The 22,385-nt window shown below is 39.4% G+C and overlaps 2 protein-coding genes across 2 annotated transcripts; both read left to right on the forward strand.

Annotated features, from left to right (window-relative positions):
* Positions 1-12,634: 12,634 nt before the first annotated feature.
* On the forward strand, positions 12,635-20,413 carry LOC131995212 (uncharacterized). Its single transcript, XM_059363488.1, has 2 exons — positions 12,635-13,152; positions 19,259-20,413. Exon 2 carries the CDS (start codon positions 19,261-19,263, stop codon positions 20,164-20,166), a length of 906 nt encoding a protein of 301 aa, XP_059219471.1. The 5' UTR covers positions 12,635-13,152; positions 19,259-19,260; the 3' UTR covers positions 20,167-20,413.
* LOC131994800 (uncharacterized) lies at positions 13,913-19,200 on the forward strand. The gene is made up of 2 exons (XM_059361687.1): positions 13,913-14,633; positions 16,595-19,200. The coding sequence occupies exons 1-2, from the start codon at positions 13,913-13,915 to the stop codon at positions 19,198-19,200; spliced, it is 3,327 nt and encodes a 1,108-aa protein (XP_059217670.1).
* Positions 20,414-22,385: the final 1,972 nt, after the last annotated feature.

Consider the following 22,385-nt stretch of genomic DNA (forward strand, 5'->3'; position numbering starts at 1 on the left):
ACTTCTGTCTTAGACGGATTTACGCATAGACCACTTTTAGAAGCGCTCCCGATTCCTAAGATTGTTCCTGGATACTCCAGCTCCTTCGTGATTTATGTCGTTTTATATTAATAAAAGCAGAATTTCACCCAGAATTTGTTCTGAGCCTTTTTCAGCATGCCCTTGTATTTTCTTAGCCTAGCCTTATAGTCGTCCCAGTTGTATGATGCTCTTGTGCCTATCGTCTTGAAGAAAAGTTTTCCCAAAACATTCTTTAGACCACCCAGTTCTATGGCGGTAACTGTTTGCCGCTTGGTTTGGCTCTGGGACATGCTGACATAAGCGAGCCATTCAGGTTCTTCGTGGTAATGCTTGAACATTTTGTATATATCCTCCGAATATTTCACATCCTTTTCAGGTTTAGAGGGGATAGTGGTGCAGAATGTGTGCCGAAATTTATCCCAATTCACCTTTCTGCCGTTTAGCCGAGGGATTACTTCTACAGAAGGCTAAAGCTAAAATAACGATGATCAGGGAAGCTGTCCAAACATGACCCAGTCACATATCCTTCTGCTGACATTCTCTGATAAAAAGTACCTTCTACCTGTTTCTGGTTATCGTTGGTTTATTTCCTTTATTACAAATCGCCAGATGGAAACTTTTAACATAGTCGATAGGCAGCTCATCCCTTTTCTTGATATCCGAACTTCCCCATATCTGATATTATTGTAGTCACATTCATTGACGAGGATCGCTACCTCCATAGGTGGACAAACTCATTCCGGTCCATAAGACCGATCGCCGCGGGAACATTATGACCATTGGTTATTGAAAGGAGCCAATAACTCGCCTTGAATATCGAGTATCACGGGCATTCAGTATCGAAGATAGAGCCGGTGACGGCCGACTTCACACGGAGGCTCTCCATTTGATATAGCTGTCGTTGCAGCTGCTCTGTATATGCAGCTTCCCACTATCCGCAACCATTGGACGCAACCGGTAGCTTTCATCTGTGCTTCTCGTAATGTGCTTCTCCTCATTGCTTGGCGACGCACAGTGGGCCAAATGGCAAAAAAATTGGAAATAAGTCTACAACTTTTTATCTGTTGATTTTAGCCATACAAAATGTTCTAGACATTTGTAGAGGAGGACATAGGCTTTCAGAAAAGTGCTGTTGTTGGTCCATATCTTTAATACAGGGTGAGCTACAGGGTGTCAAAGTTGACCACTTTTGACTTCTCCAAGCTTCTGGGGGCCATAACTTTTGATCTACTCAACCGATTTACATGATTTAGGACTCTAGAGAAAGAGCTTGACAAGATCTAAAAAACTTATGCATAAAGTACCATGCCATCGTGTACTGTTAAGGAGTTATGAATTGTTTAATTTTAAAATATGAAAATTTGGCCTTGGTTTTTTTCAGTGTTTTTTAAATAACTCCGTCAATTTTAAAGCTATAAACTTCATACTTCACACAAATTATGCCAGCATATGTGTGCATAAAATACAAAAGGAATCACGTGAATATCTTTGGCGGTTTAAAAATGGCATCGTTTTCAATATGAAAAATATTTTTTTTGTCAAAAAATTGCAAAATTTTTCAAAAAAGATACTCCCATTTCCTTTAAGTTTTCGCAAACTTTGGCCGTCAAAGCATTATCATTTCTTTCCATTTTCACAAAGTCGAGGTATTAAGAAAAGTTTTAAGTGCTAATTTGGCTAATTTCGATATCAAACAACACCGTTATCTTAAGACCAAAATGGCCAATTTTTTTACTAAACTTCAAAAGTTTCTCACTGGAAAAAAAGTTCCACGGGGATTTTTTCGCTTTTTTTGAACTTAAATGAAAGCTTAAAATGTTCCCAACATTTTAAGGTATGTCTCGCCATATCCTAGCCATAAATGAGATCGTAGCGATCAAAATACTGAAAAAAGTCAATTTTCAAGTAGTGCTATATTCATTGCTAAAAAACAAGTATTACGTCACATTTTATTGCAAAGATGTTAAATAAACTTTTATTTGGTAACACTTCTTCTACAAAACACAAAAAGAATCATGGAAATATCTCTATTCTATTCCATTTTATGGAACCGGCAATAAAAAAGTCAATTTTTCAAAAAAGTCGAATTTCCCAAATTTTGTTTTTGTTGTCCTAATTGCACATGACACACTATAGCCATATTTACGCAACATACCTTATCGTAAAGGAAATTTTCATACCTTTCCAACAATGTATAAAACATTTCTCAACTCGGATTCTATCTACTCTAAAATTCATTTACACTTCATTAAACTCTATATAAAAATGTCTATTTGTGAAATGGAACCTTATATGGGGCCTACACTAAAACATTGATAGATTTGCCCAGGGTTTACAATACAAATGTGTTAGAATAAAAAAAGGTCTCCTGCCAAAGTTTAAAAAAATTGGAATAAAAATATGTGTTTTAGAGCGAAAACACTTCGCATCGGCGTGCGTTTATATGTATATTAGCTACTCCCAAAATAAAAAAGCATTTTAGTTTTGTATTATTTGATTTTATTCTCTACCAAATAATCTAAGGTATCAAAATCTAAAAGCTCTTTAATTTGAATGGCATCGGGATCGTCCTTATCTATATCGTCACATATTTTTGGTAGCCATTTAGTTCTGATGCTGTATAGTACCGGATCAGACGATAACAATAAATATTGAAGTAAATCATAATTTTGGTTAAATTTGGTGCTCTTTCGGGTATTGAAAAGCCGGAACTGTTTAACATCTCTATTACGGGATTCCTGAGCTTCTTCTGTAAGTTCTCCTAACGGAAGTATGTTGTATTCCACAATTTCCTTGCCATGATGTAAGACTTTATGTACTGTCGGTGTTAAAGCTTTCCACGAATATAAATCAGATAAAATGTTTTTTGTGTCATTACTATAAGCTTCAAATTTGGTTGAATTTATCATCTTTTTGCTATTGATTACAGCCAAAATCACTTTGAATCGTCTTAGCAAGTGTTCATCAAGACCGGTTATTTTAGATGTCGATACGGGGTCCTCAAAAAACCGCCTTGCCGAGTTGCCATCATTTGTGCTTCCGTATCCGTAAAGAGGTTTATCTATTATAAGTCCCTTTTGTTTAAACTCCAACTGGATTCGATTCTTCTCTTCCTGCCTCATTTTGTGAAGATCTTGGTTGTTTCTAGCAGAGACATCGCGGTTTCCAGGGCTAGTCCGATATTTAAGGTCATACGATAAATGCAAACAATACTCCATGAATCGAATTCTACAGTGCAGGGGCGAAATACCGAAATTGAGCGCATTTTCGTTTACTAAATTTTCATCAGACTTGTCCTCGAATTGCCCATTCTTCTTGCCACAAATATTGCATCTCCAATTGGACATAACGCCAGTTAATGCGTTTGCCACCTTTCCATCGATCATAGTGAGTTGTAGTTGAAACGAAACTTTTATATTTCTTCCCAATTGGTTTATAACAATCATGGGTAATGCAGCAATTTCTTCCTTTATTTCGTTCACCAAAGATCGTGTTGTGTTCCGGTCTTCCTTTGTATACTCAAACCGAATTGGGCGACATAAATATTTTGACCCAGGTGTTCTATTTATCCATATATCTTGAAATGCATTTTCTTTCGATGATGAAGATTGGTCCTTGTACAATCTCATTCTCAATGGTACTAATGATGCCATGAAAATTGATGCGAAGTTGGTATCTATTTCTGTTTGTTGCTTATATTCGGAAAATCCAGATGATCCATCACAACCCCATTTGCTGATCAAAACCACTTCGGAATTATTACATGTGTTCAACTGTTCTTCAGTAAAATTAGAAATAATTCTAACAGCTGTATTTTCAACAAGATCAGCAAGTTTCACTCTTGCTTTTAATTCGTCCACGTATATATTTGATGGCACCATTTTCGTCCTGGTGTTGTACAATTTATTTTTTGAGGGTAAACAACCCCATCCTTTTTCACGAAGAGCCTTCCTCATTGTTGAGTATTTGTTTCTTGAGAGGCCTAGGTTCAAAATCAGGGCCAGTGCATCTTCCTCCGTGAATTCTGTAGTCGATTTTGGAGTTGGAATACTTTCTACCATTCTCTTTACCCTTTTCGGAGATGCTAATGGTAAAACATCGACAATTCGTCCAACATTTTTTGGTTGTGTTTTTAACAATGCTGTTTTGAACGTATCTTTTATTAAATTTGGCGGATGTGCCGCCAATAGTTCCTCTTGTTTTTTCTTTTTGGTTTTCTCCGTAACTTCGTCGTATGCTTTGCTAGGCCGGCCGGGAATCAGCGGTTTAATTTCAATAAGTAGATCCGATTTCAGCCACTTCTCATACATTTTGAAAAACTTGATTTTTGCGAATGAACATTCTGGCAACCTTCTCTCAAATGATTTGTAGAATTTTTCAAGTTTGTCTAAAGCGTCTTTATTTAGCCTTATTCCATATATGTGGTCCAAAGTGTAAACAAGTTCCTTAAATGACTCCGTGTATGATTTGGAATCATTTTTGATGTCCCATACAATTTTCGAAAGAGTGGAATACTTCAGTATGACTTCCATAACTTATAAATGTCCTTTACGCCTCTACAAAATATAATGAAGAAAATTTGGATTTTGTTCAAATATTTATGCAATATATTCACAATTAATGACCCATTTCAGGTATCAGACGCAATCGTAAAAAGGGGTCCAAAGTGCCTCTTTTTACTTACTCTTCTATAATTATTTACCTGGACTCGAATTTGGTTAAAAAAAATGACAATGAATTTTTTATGGGTAGGTTTTTTCACATTCATTGATACGGTGGATTTCCTGGGAATTCGACATAGCGAAACAGGTAACATTTGTCTGCATCAAATCTTAACACAAATATATATATATATGCAGGTATATTTCTAGGTTACTTTTTATTCAAAAATCATCAGCTTACATTAAAAATAGATGTAGGTACTATACAAACGCACGCCGATGCGAAGTGTTTTCGCTCTAAAACACATATTTTTATTCCAATTTTTTTAAACTTTGGCAGGAGACCTTTTTTTATTCTAACACATTTGTATTGTAAACCCTGGGCAAATCTATCAATGTTTTAGTGTAGGCCCCATATAAGGTTCCATTTCACAAATAGACATTTTTATATAGAGTTTAATGAAGTGTAAATGAATTTTAGAGTAGATAGAATCCGAGTTGAGAAATGTTTTATACATTGTTGGAAAGGTATGAAAATTTCCTTTACGATAAGGTATGTTGCGTAAATATGGCTATAGTGTGTCATGTGCAATTAGGACAACAAAAACAAAATTTGGGAAATTCGACTTTTTTGAAAAATTGACTTTTTTATTGCCGGTTCCATAAAATGGAATAGAATAGAGATATTTCCATGATTCTTTTTGTGTTTTGTAGAAGAAGTGTTACCAAATAAAAGTTTATTTAACATCTTTGCAATAAAATGTGACGTAATACTTGTTTTTTAGCAATGAATATAGCACTACTTGAAAATTGACTTTTTTCAGTATTTTGATCGCTACGATCTCATTTATGGCTAGGATATGGCGAGACATACCTTAAAATGTTGGGAACATTTTAAGCTTTCATTTAAGTTCAAAAAAAGCGAAAAAATCCCCGTGGAACTTTTTTTCCAGTGAGAAACTTTTGAAGTTTAGTAAAAAAATTGGCCATTTTGGTCTTAAGATAACGGTGTTGTTTGATATCGAAATTAGCCAAATTAGCACTTAAAACTTTTCTTAATACCTCGACTTTGTGAAAATGGAAAGAAATGATAATGCTTTGACGGCCAAAGTTTGCGAAAACTTAAAGGAAATGGGAGTATCTTTTTTGAAAAATTTTGCAATTTTTTGACAAAAAAAATATTTTTCATATTGAAAACGATGCCATTTTTAAACCGCCAAAGATATTCACGTGATTCCTTTTGTATTTTATGCACACATATGCTGGCATAATTTGTGTGAAGTATGAAGTTTATAGCTTTAAAATTGACGGAGTTATTTAAAAAACACTGAAAAAAACCAAGGCCAAATTTTCATATTTTAAAATTAAACAATTCATAACTCCTTAACAGTACACGATGGCATGGTACTTTATGCATAAGTTTTTTAGATCTTGTCAAGCTCTTTCTCTAGAGTCCTAAATCATGTAAATCGGTTGAGTAGATCAAAAGTTATGGCCCCCAGAAGCTTGGAGAAGTCAAAAGTGGTCAACTTTGACACCCTGTAGCTCACCCTGTATTAAAGATATGGACCAACAACAGCACTTTTCTGAAAGCCTATGTCCTCCTCTACAAATGTCTAGAACATTTTGTATGGCTAAAATCAACAGATAAAAAGTTGTAGACTTATTTCCAATTTTTTTGCCATTTGGCCCACTGTGCGACGGAAGAAGAATCACATTTAGACTACTTTTTGAAAGAATACAGGCTCTGTGTCTTTCATTCCCCGTACCCACATCAGAAGGGCCTTTAGTGCAGCCGAAGCAGCCTTAGAATGGTGGAGATTTATCTGCAGAAAACGGACCATAGTCAGGGCTCAAAATTTCCCCCACTGTTACCTTAGCCTCGCCAGAAGTTCCTCTTCAAAAGATTCGTTCGGTCTTGCTATGATGATCTTCTTTACGCATCCAGGGGCAGTTGAAAAAGCAATGGAACCACTCTTCCTCAGGACTCTGGACAATGCGGTGTGGACAATTCCTCCATATATGCTTCCCTAGCTGCTGCTGTTGAAGTACCTTTTCAGTTCCGTCCCTTTCCGTTGGCGCACATCTTGAACCCAATCCAATCGGATGACCCACCCACACATGGCTTGTCGGTTCTCGTTTCGATGTCTTCCCCTCCTATTTTGACCGTGGCATGGGGACAAGACTTTGAAGATTCCTCAGCTTCTATAGACTCTTTCAGACTTGTTAACGACTGCGATAAAGCCGAAGTTTGGTACGAATATCATCAGTATCATCCAATCTTCCAGTCGGTGGTTTGAATATTGATATTACAGTTCTTTAGTTTCCCAAGTATGGATTCAAGATCTGAGGGAATCCTAAATATACAAGGGTATGCCATTGGTCGAGAAGGTAAATCTTTCTTCTTTTTTGCTAAGTCTAGTGCTGCGCCTGGCCAAATCTTGCTAATCTTTCTTAGGGCGCAAAGATACATTCCAATTAAACGTTGATCCCCGAAAGCAATTTTGTATCGCCCCCATCATTACAAAAAGTTCTTAACATGAGCCAGATTTCAAGAGCTAAAATACAATACAATGACAAATTCAAGTGAATATAACTGCAAAACTTTAAGAAGTCATATCGGAAATCGGTCAACATGTCAGCGAGAAAAAGGTTTATGTATACAAATAAATACCTTATTAAAAATATGCGTCAAAATAGCGAAATCGGTCTTTTTAGACAGAAAACACGTCCCTCGAAAATAACTACTGCTGCCTCGATTTAAGGATACCATATCCTAATATCCTAACATATCCTAAGTCTCTTACCAATATGTAAAAAAATCTTAATTGGGCTCATTCCACAGTAGTTGATCAAGTTACCCAAAAACACCTATTTATTAGTCAGCATAGACAAATCAGTCGTCCAAAAGAAACTTCTCTAACTCTGGCCATCCAAAAAGGAGAGGAAGAATGTAAGACTGGCTGCAGTAAGTCATGTGTGAGTGGGAAGTTCGGTTGAATAAGGATTATCAAGGGATTGAAACACCAAATTTGTTTTTGGAAACGAATACCCTCTATTTTTATACCCTCCACCATAAGATGGGGGGTATACTAACTTCGTCATTCTGATTGTAACTACTCGAAATATTCGTCTGAGACCCCATAAAGTATATATATCCTTGATCGTCGTGAAATTTTATGTCGATCTAGCCATGTCCGTCCGTCCGTCTGTCTGTCGAAAGCACGCTAACTTCCGAAGGAGTAAAGCTAGCCGCTTGAAGTTTTGCACAAATACTTCTTATTAGTGTAGGTCGGTTGGTATTGTAAATGGGCCATATCGGTCCATGTTTTGATATAGCTGCCATATAAACCGATCTTGGGTCTTGACTTCTTGAGCCTCTAGAGTGCGCAATTCTTATCCGATTGGGATGAAATTTTGCACGACGTGTTTTGTTATGATATCCAACAACTGTGTTAAGTATGGTTCAAATCGGTTTATAACCTGATATAGCTGCCATATAAACCGATCTAGAGTGCGCAATTCTTATCCGATTGGAATGAAATTTTGCACGACGTGTTTTGTTATTATGTCCAACAACTGTGCCAAGTATGGTTTAAATCGGTCCATAACCTGATATAGCTGCCATATAAACCGATCTGGGGTCTTGACTTCTTGAGCCTCTAGTGTGCGCAATTCTTATCCGATTGTAATGAAATTTCGCACTACGTGTTTTGTTATTATATCCAACAACTGTGCCAAGTATGGTTCAAATCGGTTTATAACCTGATATAGCTGCCATATAAACCGATCTGGGGTCTTCACTTCTTGAGCCTCTAGAGTGCGCAATTCTTATCCGATTGGGATGAAATTTTGCACGACGTATTTTGTTATGATATCCAACAACTGCGCCAAGTATGGTTCAAATCGGTTTATAACCTGATATAGCTGCCATATAAACCGATCTTGGGTCTTGATTTCTTGAGCCTCTAGAGTGCGCAATTCTTATCCGATTGGAATGAAATTTTGCACGACGTGTTTTGTTACGATATCCAACAACTGTGCCAAGTATGGTTCAAATCGGTCCATAACCTGATATAGCTGTCATATAAACCGATCTTGGGTCTTGACTTCTTGAGCCTCTAGAGGGCGCAATTCTTATCCGATTGGAATTGAACTTCGCACGACGCGTTTTGTTATTATATCCAACAACTGTACCAAGTATAGTTCAAATCGGTCCATAACCTGATATAGCTGCCATATAAACCGATCTTGGGTCTTGACTTCTTGAGCCTCTAGCGTGCGCAATTCTTATCCGATCAAAATGAAATTTTGCACGACGTGTTTTGTTATGAAACCCAACAACTGTGCCAAGTATGGTTTAAATCGGTGTATAACCTGATATAGCTGCCATATAAACCGATCTTGGGTCTTGACTTCTTGAGCCTCTAGAGGACTCAATTCTTATCCGATTTGAATGAATTTTTGCACGAAGTATTTCGTTATGATATCCAACAACTGTGCTAAGTATGGTTCAAATCGGTTCATAACCTGATATAGCTGCCATATAAACCGATCTGGGATCTTGACTTCTTGACCCTTAGAGGTCGCTATTATTATCCGATATGCCTGAAATTTTGTACGATGATCCTCTCATGACCATCAACAAACGTGTTTATTATGGTCTGAATCGGTCTATAGCCCGATACAGATCCCATATAAATCGTTCTCTCTATTTTACTTCGTGAGCCCCAATGGGCGCAATTCTTATACGAATTGGCTGAAATTTTACACAGGTCTCCAACATATAATTTAATTGTGGTCCGAACCGAACCATATCTTGATATCGTTTTAATAGCAGAGCAACTCTTTTCTTATATCCTTTTTTGCCTAAGAAGATATGCCGGGAAAAGAACTCGACAAATGCGATCCATGGTGGAGGGTATATAAGATTCGGCCCGGCCGAACTTAGCACGCTTTTACTTGTTTAATTTTAATTGCAAGAAATACGAAATTTAATGGCGATTGATTAACAGTTGCAATTTTCACCACAAAGTCCAATATTGGATATGGTACATTTATGGTATATTATATCACTACTAACGTAGTGAGGAAGTGTACTGAGTCCACTACTCCATCCGAGTTTTTACAAATAAGGTACAGGTCGCACTTTTTATCCAATCTAAATTTTCCACTTACCACATTTTATTCTAATGATGAATAAGATAGTACTAAGACAAAAGCTACAAACGATACAGATATCAACGGCTTCCTCTGGAATGTCCCCATTGCATAAAGAAAGAATCCATTAATATCGCGCATTTCGTACTAGGCTAACAAACGCCTCCCCCGAGAAACTCATGAACACTATTCGAAGTACGACTATGGCCGCGAATGCGGCCATAGTAGTACTTCCTCGTCTAAGGTGAGATTTTACGGGAGTGTGAGCGAATCGAGATCTTAAGCCTAAGAATTAAATATCAAACCGATGATGGAGATGTGCCTCCATCATCGGTTTGATATTTATTTCTTAGGCGAAAATTCCGTACTTCATTTTGGCTGCTTAAGATCTCGATTCGCTCACACTCCCGTCAAATCTCACCTTTGACGAGGATGAAATACTACTATGGCCGCACACACAAAATATTAGATCTGGCAACAGATACATATAGTCTGCTTAAGATATGGAAAATACATGTTCGCACCTGCTGGTATCCGATGGTGGGGGCGTCAAGGATATCACATAACCAGTCGTTGATGGTGGTAAAGAATCTTTACCGCTTTAAATCTGGAAGAACACAACAAATGACAGTAGACGATTATGAGGAGCTCACTAACAATATAAACCCTTTCAGGATAGAGGAGCTGACGAACGCTGCCCGGTGCCTCCTGAGCAAAAAAGCCCCCGGTTCCGACGGGGACGGTGCTCATAAGAAATGTGAAATATGATCCCACAATCCCATCCTCATACAGGTCGCTTTGAATGCTGGATGCGGCCTGCAAGCTTTAGGAGCGATTCATTAAGCCACGGCTCCAGGACGCCATTATTGAGGTGAAAGGCAATGAGACAACATGGCTTCCGGCAGGAATGTCCACTATCAGAGCTCTCAGAAATGTGCTGGCCAAAATAGAGGCGTCTAGGCAAAAAAAAAAACAACTTCTTTAGGCAGATTGTCCTCTTAGCCACACTGAGAGTGAAGAACGCATTCAATAGTCTCAGATAGTCTGACGTCCTCCAGGCACTCAGAAATGACTTTAATATACCGGCGTATCTGTTTATAATAATGAGACATTACCTCGTGACATGGTACTTATCTATGACTCCCAGGACAGAACAAGCGAATATGAGCTCACATCAGGAGCGGCGCAAAGCTTCATACTCGCCAATTATGATGGAATACTGCTAATAGAAATCCTAGATTAAGCCTTTTTAGTAGAATATGCTGACGACATCGCTGCAGTCATCACGACAAGAGACACAGAAGGTGCGTAGCGCAAACTGTGGCAGGTGGTATTGAATACAAGGCTGAATATGCAGAACAATTCCGGCACGTGACAACAAGGACCGCGAATATAACGGCGCAACTCAATCGACTGATGGCAAACACAGATGGGGCTCTCCCGAGCAGGCGCAGATACTTAATTGAGACATACATACGGCATCCTCCTCTATGAGCACGAATTACGGGGCCGAAAACTGCAGACAGTATGCCAAGCAAAATCCATTCTCTCGGTACAGAGAACGGATGAGATGTACAGCAAATATTTGAATAGAATAGGGGGAACGCAACCATGCCAGTTGTTATTGTAGTTGTAGCAGTGTGTAGTACACTGAGGCGGCAGCCCTTGCCGATAAAGGACTTCATCTGAACTCAATCCGGTATGTACAACCGGCTGGCATGCGATTGCCACCGCACGAATGCTTCCCAGGAGTGTAAGCACACACTCACTCAAGTATTGATAGTGTTTAGGATAGTCCTAAACTTTTGCTGTCGACTGTAGTCATAATCTAATTTTCAGCACTGTAGCTAGCGGACCATCCATTATATGCACTTACACACACGCACATATGCATGTGCGGGCGGCCACTGGCTACAGGTGCTTTGTTGTTATTTTTCGCTGAATTCCAATGGCAAGCAGAGGCTGCTGGTGTCATCAATTGCAATCTTGTTTTTTAATGTTTTTCTGTTCATCTAATCGTTCGCCTCGATAGCTCCCCCGTGACAATAACATACGTACATACATACATGCATATATAAAAGAAGTTAAAGTGCAGTGAACCCAAGGAAAGTAAATAGAAATGAACATAAGGAAAAGTAGAAGTACATAAGTTAAAATAAAACACATAAAGAACTAGACAAAGTGAAAAATATTTAATCAACCAAAATATTTGCTACAAATTTGAACTACTTAAAACTATATTGCACATTGTTAATAAACCTAAAATTGTAAATTTTTTGTACTTATCTAAAGTTATTTACCTAAAATTATCTACCTAAAATTACATGCTTAAAATACTTACCTTAACCTAAAAATAAAAGGAAACATACATACGAGAAATTAAATACTTACCGAAATCAAGTTAAATATATGAAGCCTAAAACCTACCTTAAAATTAGTATTGCACAAATTGTTACTTAACCTAAGTGAAATTTCTTTTGAATTTTTGGCAATAATAAAACTGGAAGGTGAAGTTTAAATCTACCTCTTGTCAATCTAGAAGGCAACATAAATACAAGGAGCAAAAGGTTTGTCACAGAACATTATGGTCCTTCGAACCGAAAAAGTGAATTTGTTGGTAAAACGAATGTACGGAGTCCAAAGTGATTTAGTCCAGAAGTGATTTTTTTTTGGTAAATTTTTAAATAAATTTTAAACAATTCAAACAAAAGGAAAAATACATATGTACTTGGTGAAAATCGGTGCTACTTACCTACTACACGGAAAAAAAGAGAAATATATAAATTTACTTACCTATTAAACCTGTGATACTTACCCAATCAAGAACCGTGAGCTTACCTGGTGAAATTCAATACTTAATAATTAACCCTAACAAAGTTTCATTTTGTGCAAAAAAAAAAAAAACAACAAAAAATCAATTATACTTACCAAATAAAATTTTAAACTGAATGAGTGCTAAATAGAGAAAATTTATGTACATATATTTGAATGTGGGTTCAAATTAAACATACAAAAATATTAACAATAAAATAATAACAAAGCTAGAGCGAAAAACATTGTGAGCAAAAATTTAGTGCAAAACCAATTAAACACGCGTCCGGTGTCGGTACAAAAAAAAGAAACACACACAAAAGCAATAACTCGCAGTTCTACATAAGGAACTCTAAAGACTTTGCCAGAAATAAAATTCCGTTACAACGGTAAGGAAGCAGGCACATAAGCGCCAACAAGTGGACAGACAGAGCGTCACCTTACACACACGCAGGCGTATACCCTCACATAATACACACACACATAACAAAATTACAAAGTGAGTACAAGATTGTTTTTTCGTTTTTGGCGCGACAAGCCAACGAAATATATTGGGTGCTGCTAGAGAAATCTCCATTTTGGCCTGACCCTGTGTATTTTGTATGTTTGACCCGTGCAAATTTGATTTTTATGGAAATTTGTTTGACCCGCGTATATAAAGTTATTGGGAAAGAATCGTTTGAAACCGGAAATTTTACACTTCTGACCCAGCTCCAGATCTCAAGACTCGTCCAATCAGAAATATTTTTTAGCTTTTCGTACACAATCTTTGGAACCGCCTTATAATTACATTGTCCAAACCCTTAAAAGAAAAAAATTGTTTTAAGACGCCTACATTTGCCGAAAAATCTTTAGTATTCAAGCACTAAGTTATCGGTTTTGAGTGTGTTTTGCGAATCGGACCTCATTGTTTAGAAGGTTCTCGTTTGTATATGGATTATTTTACAAAAAGCACCCACGAGACCCGGGCTTAAGAAATTGGTGTTGTGATTGATATTTTTGACTCGCTGGCCTCATATCCCTCGTTCTTCTGGATTTACAGAAAGAATTACCTGTTTGTTTTTCAATCCGCCACTACTAAACGAGCAAGACGTTTTTGCGTATATTTGTCATTCTTGTGCCTGAAATCGGTATCTGACCCTTCAAAAAGTACATTTCTGAAAGGTGGTCATACACTGACTGAGATTACCATTTTGTTTTATCTTCTCTGACTTTGTGTAGTAAAGAATAAAGTTTGAAGCAAGAAACTTGTAGGCAAAATGGACAAGGCAAAAAGGGAGCAATTTGCAAATAGCATAAATGATTTGGTAGATTTCGACAGCACATACTCTGCTGCGAAATATGAGGATAACGTACATGTACTTGAGGCTATGAGAGTAGAACTAAATTCTCTGTGGAGCAATGTCAAGAGAACGTACATGGATTGTCGGGATCATATGCCAGCGACCTCAGAGGAGGCACCCATAGACAAGACTAAGCTTCGGACACATTATAAGGAAGGTCGGGAATGCTACATGAGAGTCATAAGCTCATTAAACGCGGAAATTAACGCACTCAATGATCAGGCTGCCCAGGAGATGGTGGAACGAAACTCTCAGCCGCCACCAGGACCCCAAGATATGGATTTCATGCCAGTTTCAAGACTCCCTCCGTGCGATACAGACACATTTAAGGGAGGATACACAGACTGGCCGACATTTAGAGATCTCTTCACAGCCATATATATTAAAAATTCAAGACTAAGCAACGTTGAGAAGCTTTTTCATCTCACTCAGAAGACTGCAGGGGAAGCAAGGGAAATCATCAGTCACGTTCCTCTGACTAACGACGGGTTTCTACGAGCTTGGTCAAATTTGACTGACCGCTATGAAAATAAACGGATGCAAGTCAATGAGCAGCTAAAAATTCTTTTCAATCTGCCAAATGTTAGCACAGACTCTAGCAACTCAATTCAGAAATTGCAACGCACAGTAAATAGTTGTATTCAGACCCTAGACACACTTAGCGTAGAGGTTAAGGGATGGGACCCAATCCTAATATACCTCTGTTCAATAAAGTTACCAAGATCGTTTTTGGAAGATTTTGAGAATTCATTGGAAGATTGTAAAGTTCTTCCGACGTGGTCTAATTTCGATAAGTTTTTGACAAATAAATTCAAGACTCTCGAGTCTGTGGGCAATATTAGGCCAACCTTTTCCAGGCAGCCACAAAATAAATATGAAAATCAGAAAAAAGACAGATTTGTGAACAATTTTCAAACAAACGTGTCACATAAAGCACAAAGTTCAAGGGTAAGAGACAACAATACGATGACACAATCAGCGACAACTCGAACTGATCAGAGCTGTCAAATTTGCAAGGCCGCACATTTCATTCGAGATTGTCCCAAGTTTATAGAAAACAATGTGAACGACAGGATTCACGTTGTAAAAATTTCTCACTTGTGTTATAATTGCCTATCATCTAATCATGGGGTAAAGGATTGTAAAAGTAGATTCACTTGTAGAGAATGTAACTCGCGACACCACACAATGTTACATAAAGGCACTCAGACCCAATCTAGCAGTCAAGACCCAGCGAGAGATGCAGTACGTCCTAGTACCAGTGCTGCAGCTCTAACAACAATTATACAGTCCACTTCGAACTTAGAAAATGACAACTTTACTACCTTGACCCTCCAGAATAACCAAATTTGCCAGCGTCATCCTAGGGGGACCCTATTGTTCACTGCCATGGTTCAAATAGAATCGCGAGGACAGTTATACGATGCCAGGGCAATCATTGACTCTGGGTCGCAATCTACATTTATTTCGGAGAAATTGAAAAACAAGTTGAGTCTGTCGACAAGGCGAAATTTAGTTCATGTCACGGGGCTTAGCCAAATGGTAGCGGAGACCTCAACGAAAACTTGTCTTTTTACATTACGTTCACGATTAGACCCCTGTTACGAATTAGAGGTGTGGGCACCCGTTTTGAAGACCCTGCCATCTAATCTGCCTCCACAGAATTTAGACCTTGCACAACTTCGAGATGTTGCCAACCTTGATTTGGCGGATCCAAAATTTTACATTAGCCAACCGGTTGACCTTCTAATAGGAATGGATATAGGACCCTTAATCTTCGATATTGGATCCCCTATGAAATCAATCGGGTCGCTCTTAGCGCAAAATACTGTTTTTGGATGGATCATTGGAGGACCCATCATACAAGAGACTTCGGACGCTAGCCGAGTCTCATTACACAACACAATCTCAATAGAAAAGATTTTGACACGTTTTTGGGAGGTGGAGGAGACCCCAAAAAAGATTTTAAGGTCAGAAGAAGACCTGTTTTGCGAGCAAAACTTCAGAAAAACGACTCGACGCGACTCAAATGGAAGGTACATTGTGACCCTCCCCTTTAAAAGTTGTGAAGAGGTAGGAATATCGCAATGGTACAATTCTATAGAATGGAAAGGAAGCTTCAAAAGACCCAAGAAATCAAGGAGCAATATGATAACGCCATTCTCGAATACCTAGAACTTGGGCATATGAGGAAGATTTCTGCAAATGAAATATCCAAGACACCAAATTTCTATTTGCCACATCATGCGGTCATCAAACCAGACCGACTCACAACGAAACTTAGGGTTGTTTTCAACGCGTCAAGTCCTTCGTCAAATAAAAAAAGCCTCAATGATAACTTGTTTTCTGGACCCATTTTGCAACAAGACCTTGTTTTACAAATCTTGAAGTGGAGATTCTTCAAATATGTTTTTAATGCGGATGTCACAAAAATGTATAGACAGATCCTTCTCGACCCTAGTCAGACCCGGTTTCAAAGAATACTCTTTAGAAAATCTCCAACAGACCCAGTTGAGGATTTTGAGCTCTTGACGGTCACATTTGGAGTAAATTGCGCACCATTCCTTGCAATCCGGACACTTCTTCAACTTGCGGAAGATGTGACGGACACATATCCACTGGCGTCAAAAATTATACGAGAACATCTGTATGTTGACGACGTATTAGCCGGGGCCCACACACTCGAAGAAGCCATTGCATCTAGAAAAGAGTTAATCGTTGCTTTGGAATCGGCTGGATTTAAACTCATGAAATGGACGTCGAATAATCACAAAGTCATTCAGGATCTACCGGCAGAACAACTGCTTCCCGTAAATTGGCTGGAGCTATCTGAAGACTCCTCAACAAAGACCCTTGGCATAAGATGGCATATTTCTGGGGATTACTTCACTCTTACTCAACCTTCACGAGAATTTAGACAATCTTACACAAAAAGAGAAGTTCTATCGGCAATAGCGAAACTGTTTGACCCCTGCGGGTGGTTGGCCCCAATTGTTGTCGTAGCTAAGCTGGTTATGCAGCAAGTATGGCTAGACAAAATCGACTGGGATGACGCGCTTAAGTCAATAACTCTGATAAATTGGCAGAACTTTGTTAAAAACTCAGAGGCTATAGAATCGGTTAAGATTCCAAGGTGGATACGTTTCACACCTGGATCCAAGGTCGAGGTACACGGTTTCTGTGATGCTTCGGAGAGCGCATATGGAGCCGCCTTATATATAAGGGTGGAGCATGACAACCACCAAACCGACACCTTTCTCTTAGCCGCAAAGACCCGCGTGGCCCCGATCAAAAAGATTTCTTTGCCGAGACTCGAACTATGTGGAGCAGTACTGCTCTCGAAGTTAGCTTCAGCAACCATAACAAACCTTCAGATTTCGAAATTTACGACACAATTTTGGACAGATTCCACAATTGTTTTATCGTGGCTTAGGAAACCGCCGTGCGCTTGGAGCACATTCGTGGGAAACCGCGTTTCAGAAATTCTGGAAAATGTTGGCAATGAGAACTGGCGCCATGTAGACTCTGAGAGTAACCCTGCGGATATTGCGAGTAGAGGCTGCACACCTTCCGACTTGCAAGACCATAGTTTATGGTGGCACGGTCCGCAGTGGTTGATTTTGCCTAAAGATCGGTGGCCAGCCTTTCAAGTTCCTGAAGACACAAACCTGGAAGAGAAGACGGTTAAAGTCTTGGCTACATCATCCTTTGAAGACCCATTAATTAGATTTTCATCATTGTCTCGTGCATACAGGGTGATAGCCTACACTTTGCGTATTTGGCGAAATACGGGTTCTAATCGATCACATCTTAGGGTTTCATCTTTGGAGATTACAGCTGAGGAAATTCAGGATGCAAAACGCCGTCTACTCATTATGACTCAACAGAACTATTTCTCACCCGAATATCATGATTTACGACAAAACACTAGAATTTCCTCCAGCAGTAGCCTTCTGACCCTAAACCCATTCATAGACTCTAATGGATTAATGCGGGCTAATGGGCGCCTTGTACAGTCTCCCGTTTTAACGTACGATGAGAGACACCCTATTCTTTTACCATATGAAGCCAGACTCACACAGCTTTTAGTAGAGTTCACTCATCGAATAACTCTTCACGGAGGAAACCAACTTATGACCCGAGTTTTGCGATCTGAATTCTGGATATTCAGATTAAAGCCTTTGGTAAAAAAGGTTATCCATAACTGCAAAACTTGTATTTTGTATCGAAAACATTCGCAGTCTCAGATCATGGCTTCCTTGCCACCTGAGCGAACTACACTGTCTAGACCCTTCAATAACACTGGGGTTGATTTCGCAGGACCCTTCAATATAAAGAACTATTCGGGACGTGCATGCGTTATAACGAAAGGTTACATTTGTATTTTCGTCTGTTTTGCTACCAAGGCCGTTCACTTGGAAGCTACAAGTGACTTGTCCTCACAATCTTTTCTAGCCGCATTTTCACGATTTATAGGCCGACGGGGCTGCCCTTCATGTATATACTCCGACAATGGGAAGAATTTCGTGGGAGCCTCAGACATTTTGAAAAAAGATCGCCTTGAGCTTTTTAAGACTCTTCCGAATCAAGTCTCACAGCTAAACGCATATCAAAATCTTACGTGGAGGTTCATACCTCCGGGCGCCCCTCATATGGGTGGCCTGTGGGAGGCGGGAGTCAAATCTCTCAAAACCCACCTTCGTAAACTTATTCCAAAGATGAATTTTACATTTGAGGAACTTTCTACAATATTAGCTCGTATAGAAGCTTGTTTGAATTCACGACCCTTGAGTGCAGCTAGTGACGACCCCAACGACTTTTCACCGCTTACTCCTGGTCACTTTCTTATCGGAACACCCATTCTTGCGCCAGCTGAGCCCAACGTCTCTGACCAAGACTTGACCCTTGCAAATAGATGGAAACGGCTCAAGATTGTTTCTCAACATTTTTGCATGCGCTGGAAGTCAGAATACCTTAAAGAACTTCACCGTAGAACAAAATGGAAATACCAGCAGGACAATCTTAGAGAAAATGACTTAGTCGTTATCAGGGACGATAGGTTTCCTCCCACTGAATGGGTTATGGGCCGCGTTGAAAAAACTTATCCAGGAACCGACCAAAATACACGAGTCGTCGACGTTAGAACCCCTCACGGTACCCTGAGTAGACCCATAACTAAACTGGTCAAACTTTTTTCCGCCTGACTAGGCTGGTGCGCCTCTAACCAAAAACAAAGTACTCCTCCAAACCTTCTCTTTTCAGATATGGCAGCCTACTTACCACGGCCGGAAGAAGAGCGCTCGAGAGGGAGGGAACGTCGGCAAGGAAGGAATGGTGAAAGAGCAGCAGCCTCACCAGTGCGGCAACATTCGGGCAATCGACGACATGTTGATAGGCATGGAAGACCCACCACTTGGCAGTATTCCTGTGGGCTGTGCCAACAGGATCATGCGCTCAGCTCCTGCGCAAGGTTTCGGGGCCTGACCCCGTTCCATCGTTATGAGACCGTTGAACGTCGTGGTTACTGTCGCAACTGCCTAGCACGGAGCCACTTAGCGCCCGATTGTCCGTCTATCACCGGGTGCCGACACTGCAACTACAGACACCATTCCCTTCTACATGGAGCGTCCCAATTAGACAACAGTCTAGAACCAGCTATTCGGGATGATGGATCGCTCAAGCTGGACATCGTATTCGTCCCCACAGCTACGGTACGGGTATCGGAGGACGGCGTCGACAGGTGGTCTTCTATTCGGGCCCTAGTTAACCAAGGATCCACCATGTCGCGCATTGCCTACTCCACTTATCGGCGTCTTGGTCTGCGTTCATTCACGTATCGTGGCAATCGGTTTGCGCATTTCAGGCTGATGCCCCGAAATGTCAACAGTACCTGGGCGTTAAGAGTGAACGCCTTAATAACTGACAATTTGCCGACCCGACCCTACTCCGATCCAATCATCGATGACCCGACCCAGGACTTCACCAATAACACCCTTGCAGATATGGACCCACGCTCTAATACGCCAATCGATCTGGAGCTTGGCGCTGATGTGTATCCAGCTCTCCAAAGGGAAGGCAAGGTGGCTACTGGACTAGGCGATGTTTATGCCTATCCAACCACTCTTGGCTACATTCTTACTGGCCCCATCAGAAACCTACCTCGAGAGTAATGTTAAACCTAAGTCTTGATATACATATACACTTGTCACGGGGGGTGAGAATGTTTAGGATAGTCCTAAACTTTTGCTGTCGACTGTAGTCATAATCTAATTTTCAGCACTGTAGCTAGCGGACCATCCATTATATGCACTTACACACACGCACATATGCATGTGCGGGCGGCCACTGGCTACAGGTGCTTTGTTGTTATTTTTCGCTGAATTCCAATGGCAAGCAGAGGCTGCTGGTGTCATCAATTGCAATCATGTTTTTTAATGTTTTTCTGTTCATCTAATCGTTCGCCTCGATAGCTCCCCCGTGACAATAACATACGTACATACATACATGCATATATAAAAGAAGTTAAAGTGCAGTGAACCCAAGGAAAGTAAATAGAAATGAACATAAGGAAAAGTAGAAGTACATAAGTTAAAATAAAACACATAAAGAACTAGACAAAGTGAAAAATATTTAATCAACCAAAATATTTGCTACAAATTTGAACTACTTAAAACTATATTGCACATTGTTAATAAACCTAAAATTGTAAATTTTTTGTACTTATCTAAAGTTATTTACCTAAAATTATCTACCTAAAATTACATGCTTAAAATACTTACCTTAACCTAAAAATAAAAGGAAACATACATACGAGAAATTAAATACTTACCGAAATCAAGTTAAATATATGAAGCCTAAAACCTACCTTAAAATTAGTATTGCACAAATTGTTACTTAACCTAAGTGAAATTTCTTTTGAATTTTTGGCAATAATAAAACTGGAAGGTGAAGTTTAAATCTACCTCTTGTCAATCTAGAAGGCAACATAAATACAAGGAGCAAAAGGTTTGTCACAGAACAGATAGCCAAGTGCCAAGCATTGGTTCTCCGGGTCTGCGCATGCTTAACAGCGTGTTAAAGATCTCATCGCGTCCCACATGGAATCAAACCCATCTTTTCCACGCATCTGAGGAGACTCCCCAGAGACACATCTCCAAGTTTGCCAAGATTGAAGAAGAACCACCCATAGGATGGAAAGTCTATGCCCCTGTAGACCAGCGAATAAGCAGAACAGGTATTCGTTCATCTCTACCTCATCCTCATCAAGACATCGTCCACAGTAGTCCTTGTGTGGGACTCCCACATGCGTGGCCATATAGCCTATCGCATAGTGTCCGTGTATGATTCCTGAAATCGTACTCAGTGACCCCTTATCGAGTGCCAGCAACTCCCTGATTGCCAGAGTGTCGTAGCAACAAAAAGCCATCCACAGACTCCCACCTTGCCGCCGCCTCCGCACTGGCCATCTCCTCTAGTATGCCACGTGTGCAAGATCCCCTCTCCACAAACACTCCGCCACGCCCTTCAATGCCTTGGGGGCTGTCATACTGTCCACATATATCCAGAGTTTCAAATGTGGCAGGTCTAGAGACATTCGGCTGGATCCACGTACGGTACAGGGCGGCGACTATTGACACACAGTGGGCACATGAAGACAAAATGCTGATTAAATCCTAACAGATTCTACAACGAAGGATTCTGTTAATTTTAAATCTCAATGATGATGAAAATTCGAAAAATAGTTGCACATAAAGACTTGTTTTTCTTTTTATATTTATTGGCTTTTTTCCAACTTTGAAAGGCGACAAATTGCTTCATATGAAAAACAAAATATTTTTCTTAGATAGTTCACCAATTCAGTGGAAGTACTTCTTCTGAACCTTTGCTCTGATAAATTTTCCATTATGTTTTTTTAAAGTATCAACACTGTACGGCTGATTAGAGTCCAACTTAGTGATAATTGAATTTGAACTATAATTGCATGGTACAAAGCAACAAATATGGAAGCGTTTCACCCGTTGGAAATAGTAAACAAATTTTATTTTTCATTAAATTTAATTGTGTGTTTCGTATCTTACCGTTGGTATGCTCGAGTGAATATCGCTCCCCGAAAATTAACAATGCCAAAAATTATGGTGTTTATGAAATCAAAAGTTTATAGCAACAGCATTTACACCATTGCATTCACACATGACCATTCAAACGAATCGTTCATTTTGAAAATGGCATAAGTCAGGGTTTCATGAAAAAAAATAATATAGTGATTACACTTTCGCTAAATTTAAATCATAAGCTAAAGACAATAGGTTAGATTTTTTATATGGTATTTTGATTGAAAGAACTTCTTATCACCAAATACTGCTACAAAAGCAGATCAGCAACCTTCATT

Source organism: Stomoxys calcitrans, chromosome 2 (assembly GCF_963082655.1).
Source record: "Stomoxys calcitrans chromosome 2, idStoCalc2.1, whole genome shotgun sequence".
Lineage (NCBI taxonomy): Eukaryota > Metazoa > Arthropoda > Insecta > Diptera > Muscidae > Stomoxys > Stomoxys calcitrans.

Coding starts and splice junctions, on each gene's coding strand:
- LOC131995212 (XM_059363488.1), top strand. CDS start 19,261: ATGGCAGCCTACTTACCACGGCCGGAAGAAGAGCGCTCGAGAGGGAGG.
- LOC131994800 (XM_059361687.1), top strand. CDS start 13,913: ATGGACAAGGCAAAAAGGGAGCAATTTGCAAATAGCATAAATGATTTG. Junction 14,634..16,594: donor GCAACGCACAGTAAATAGTT/GTATTCAGACCC, acceptor AACTTGCGGAAG/ATGTGACGGACACATATCCA.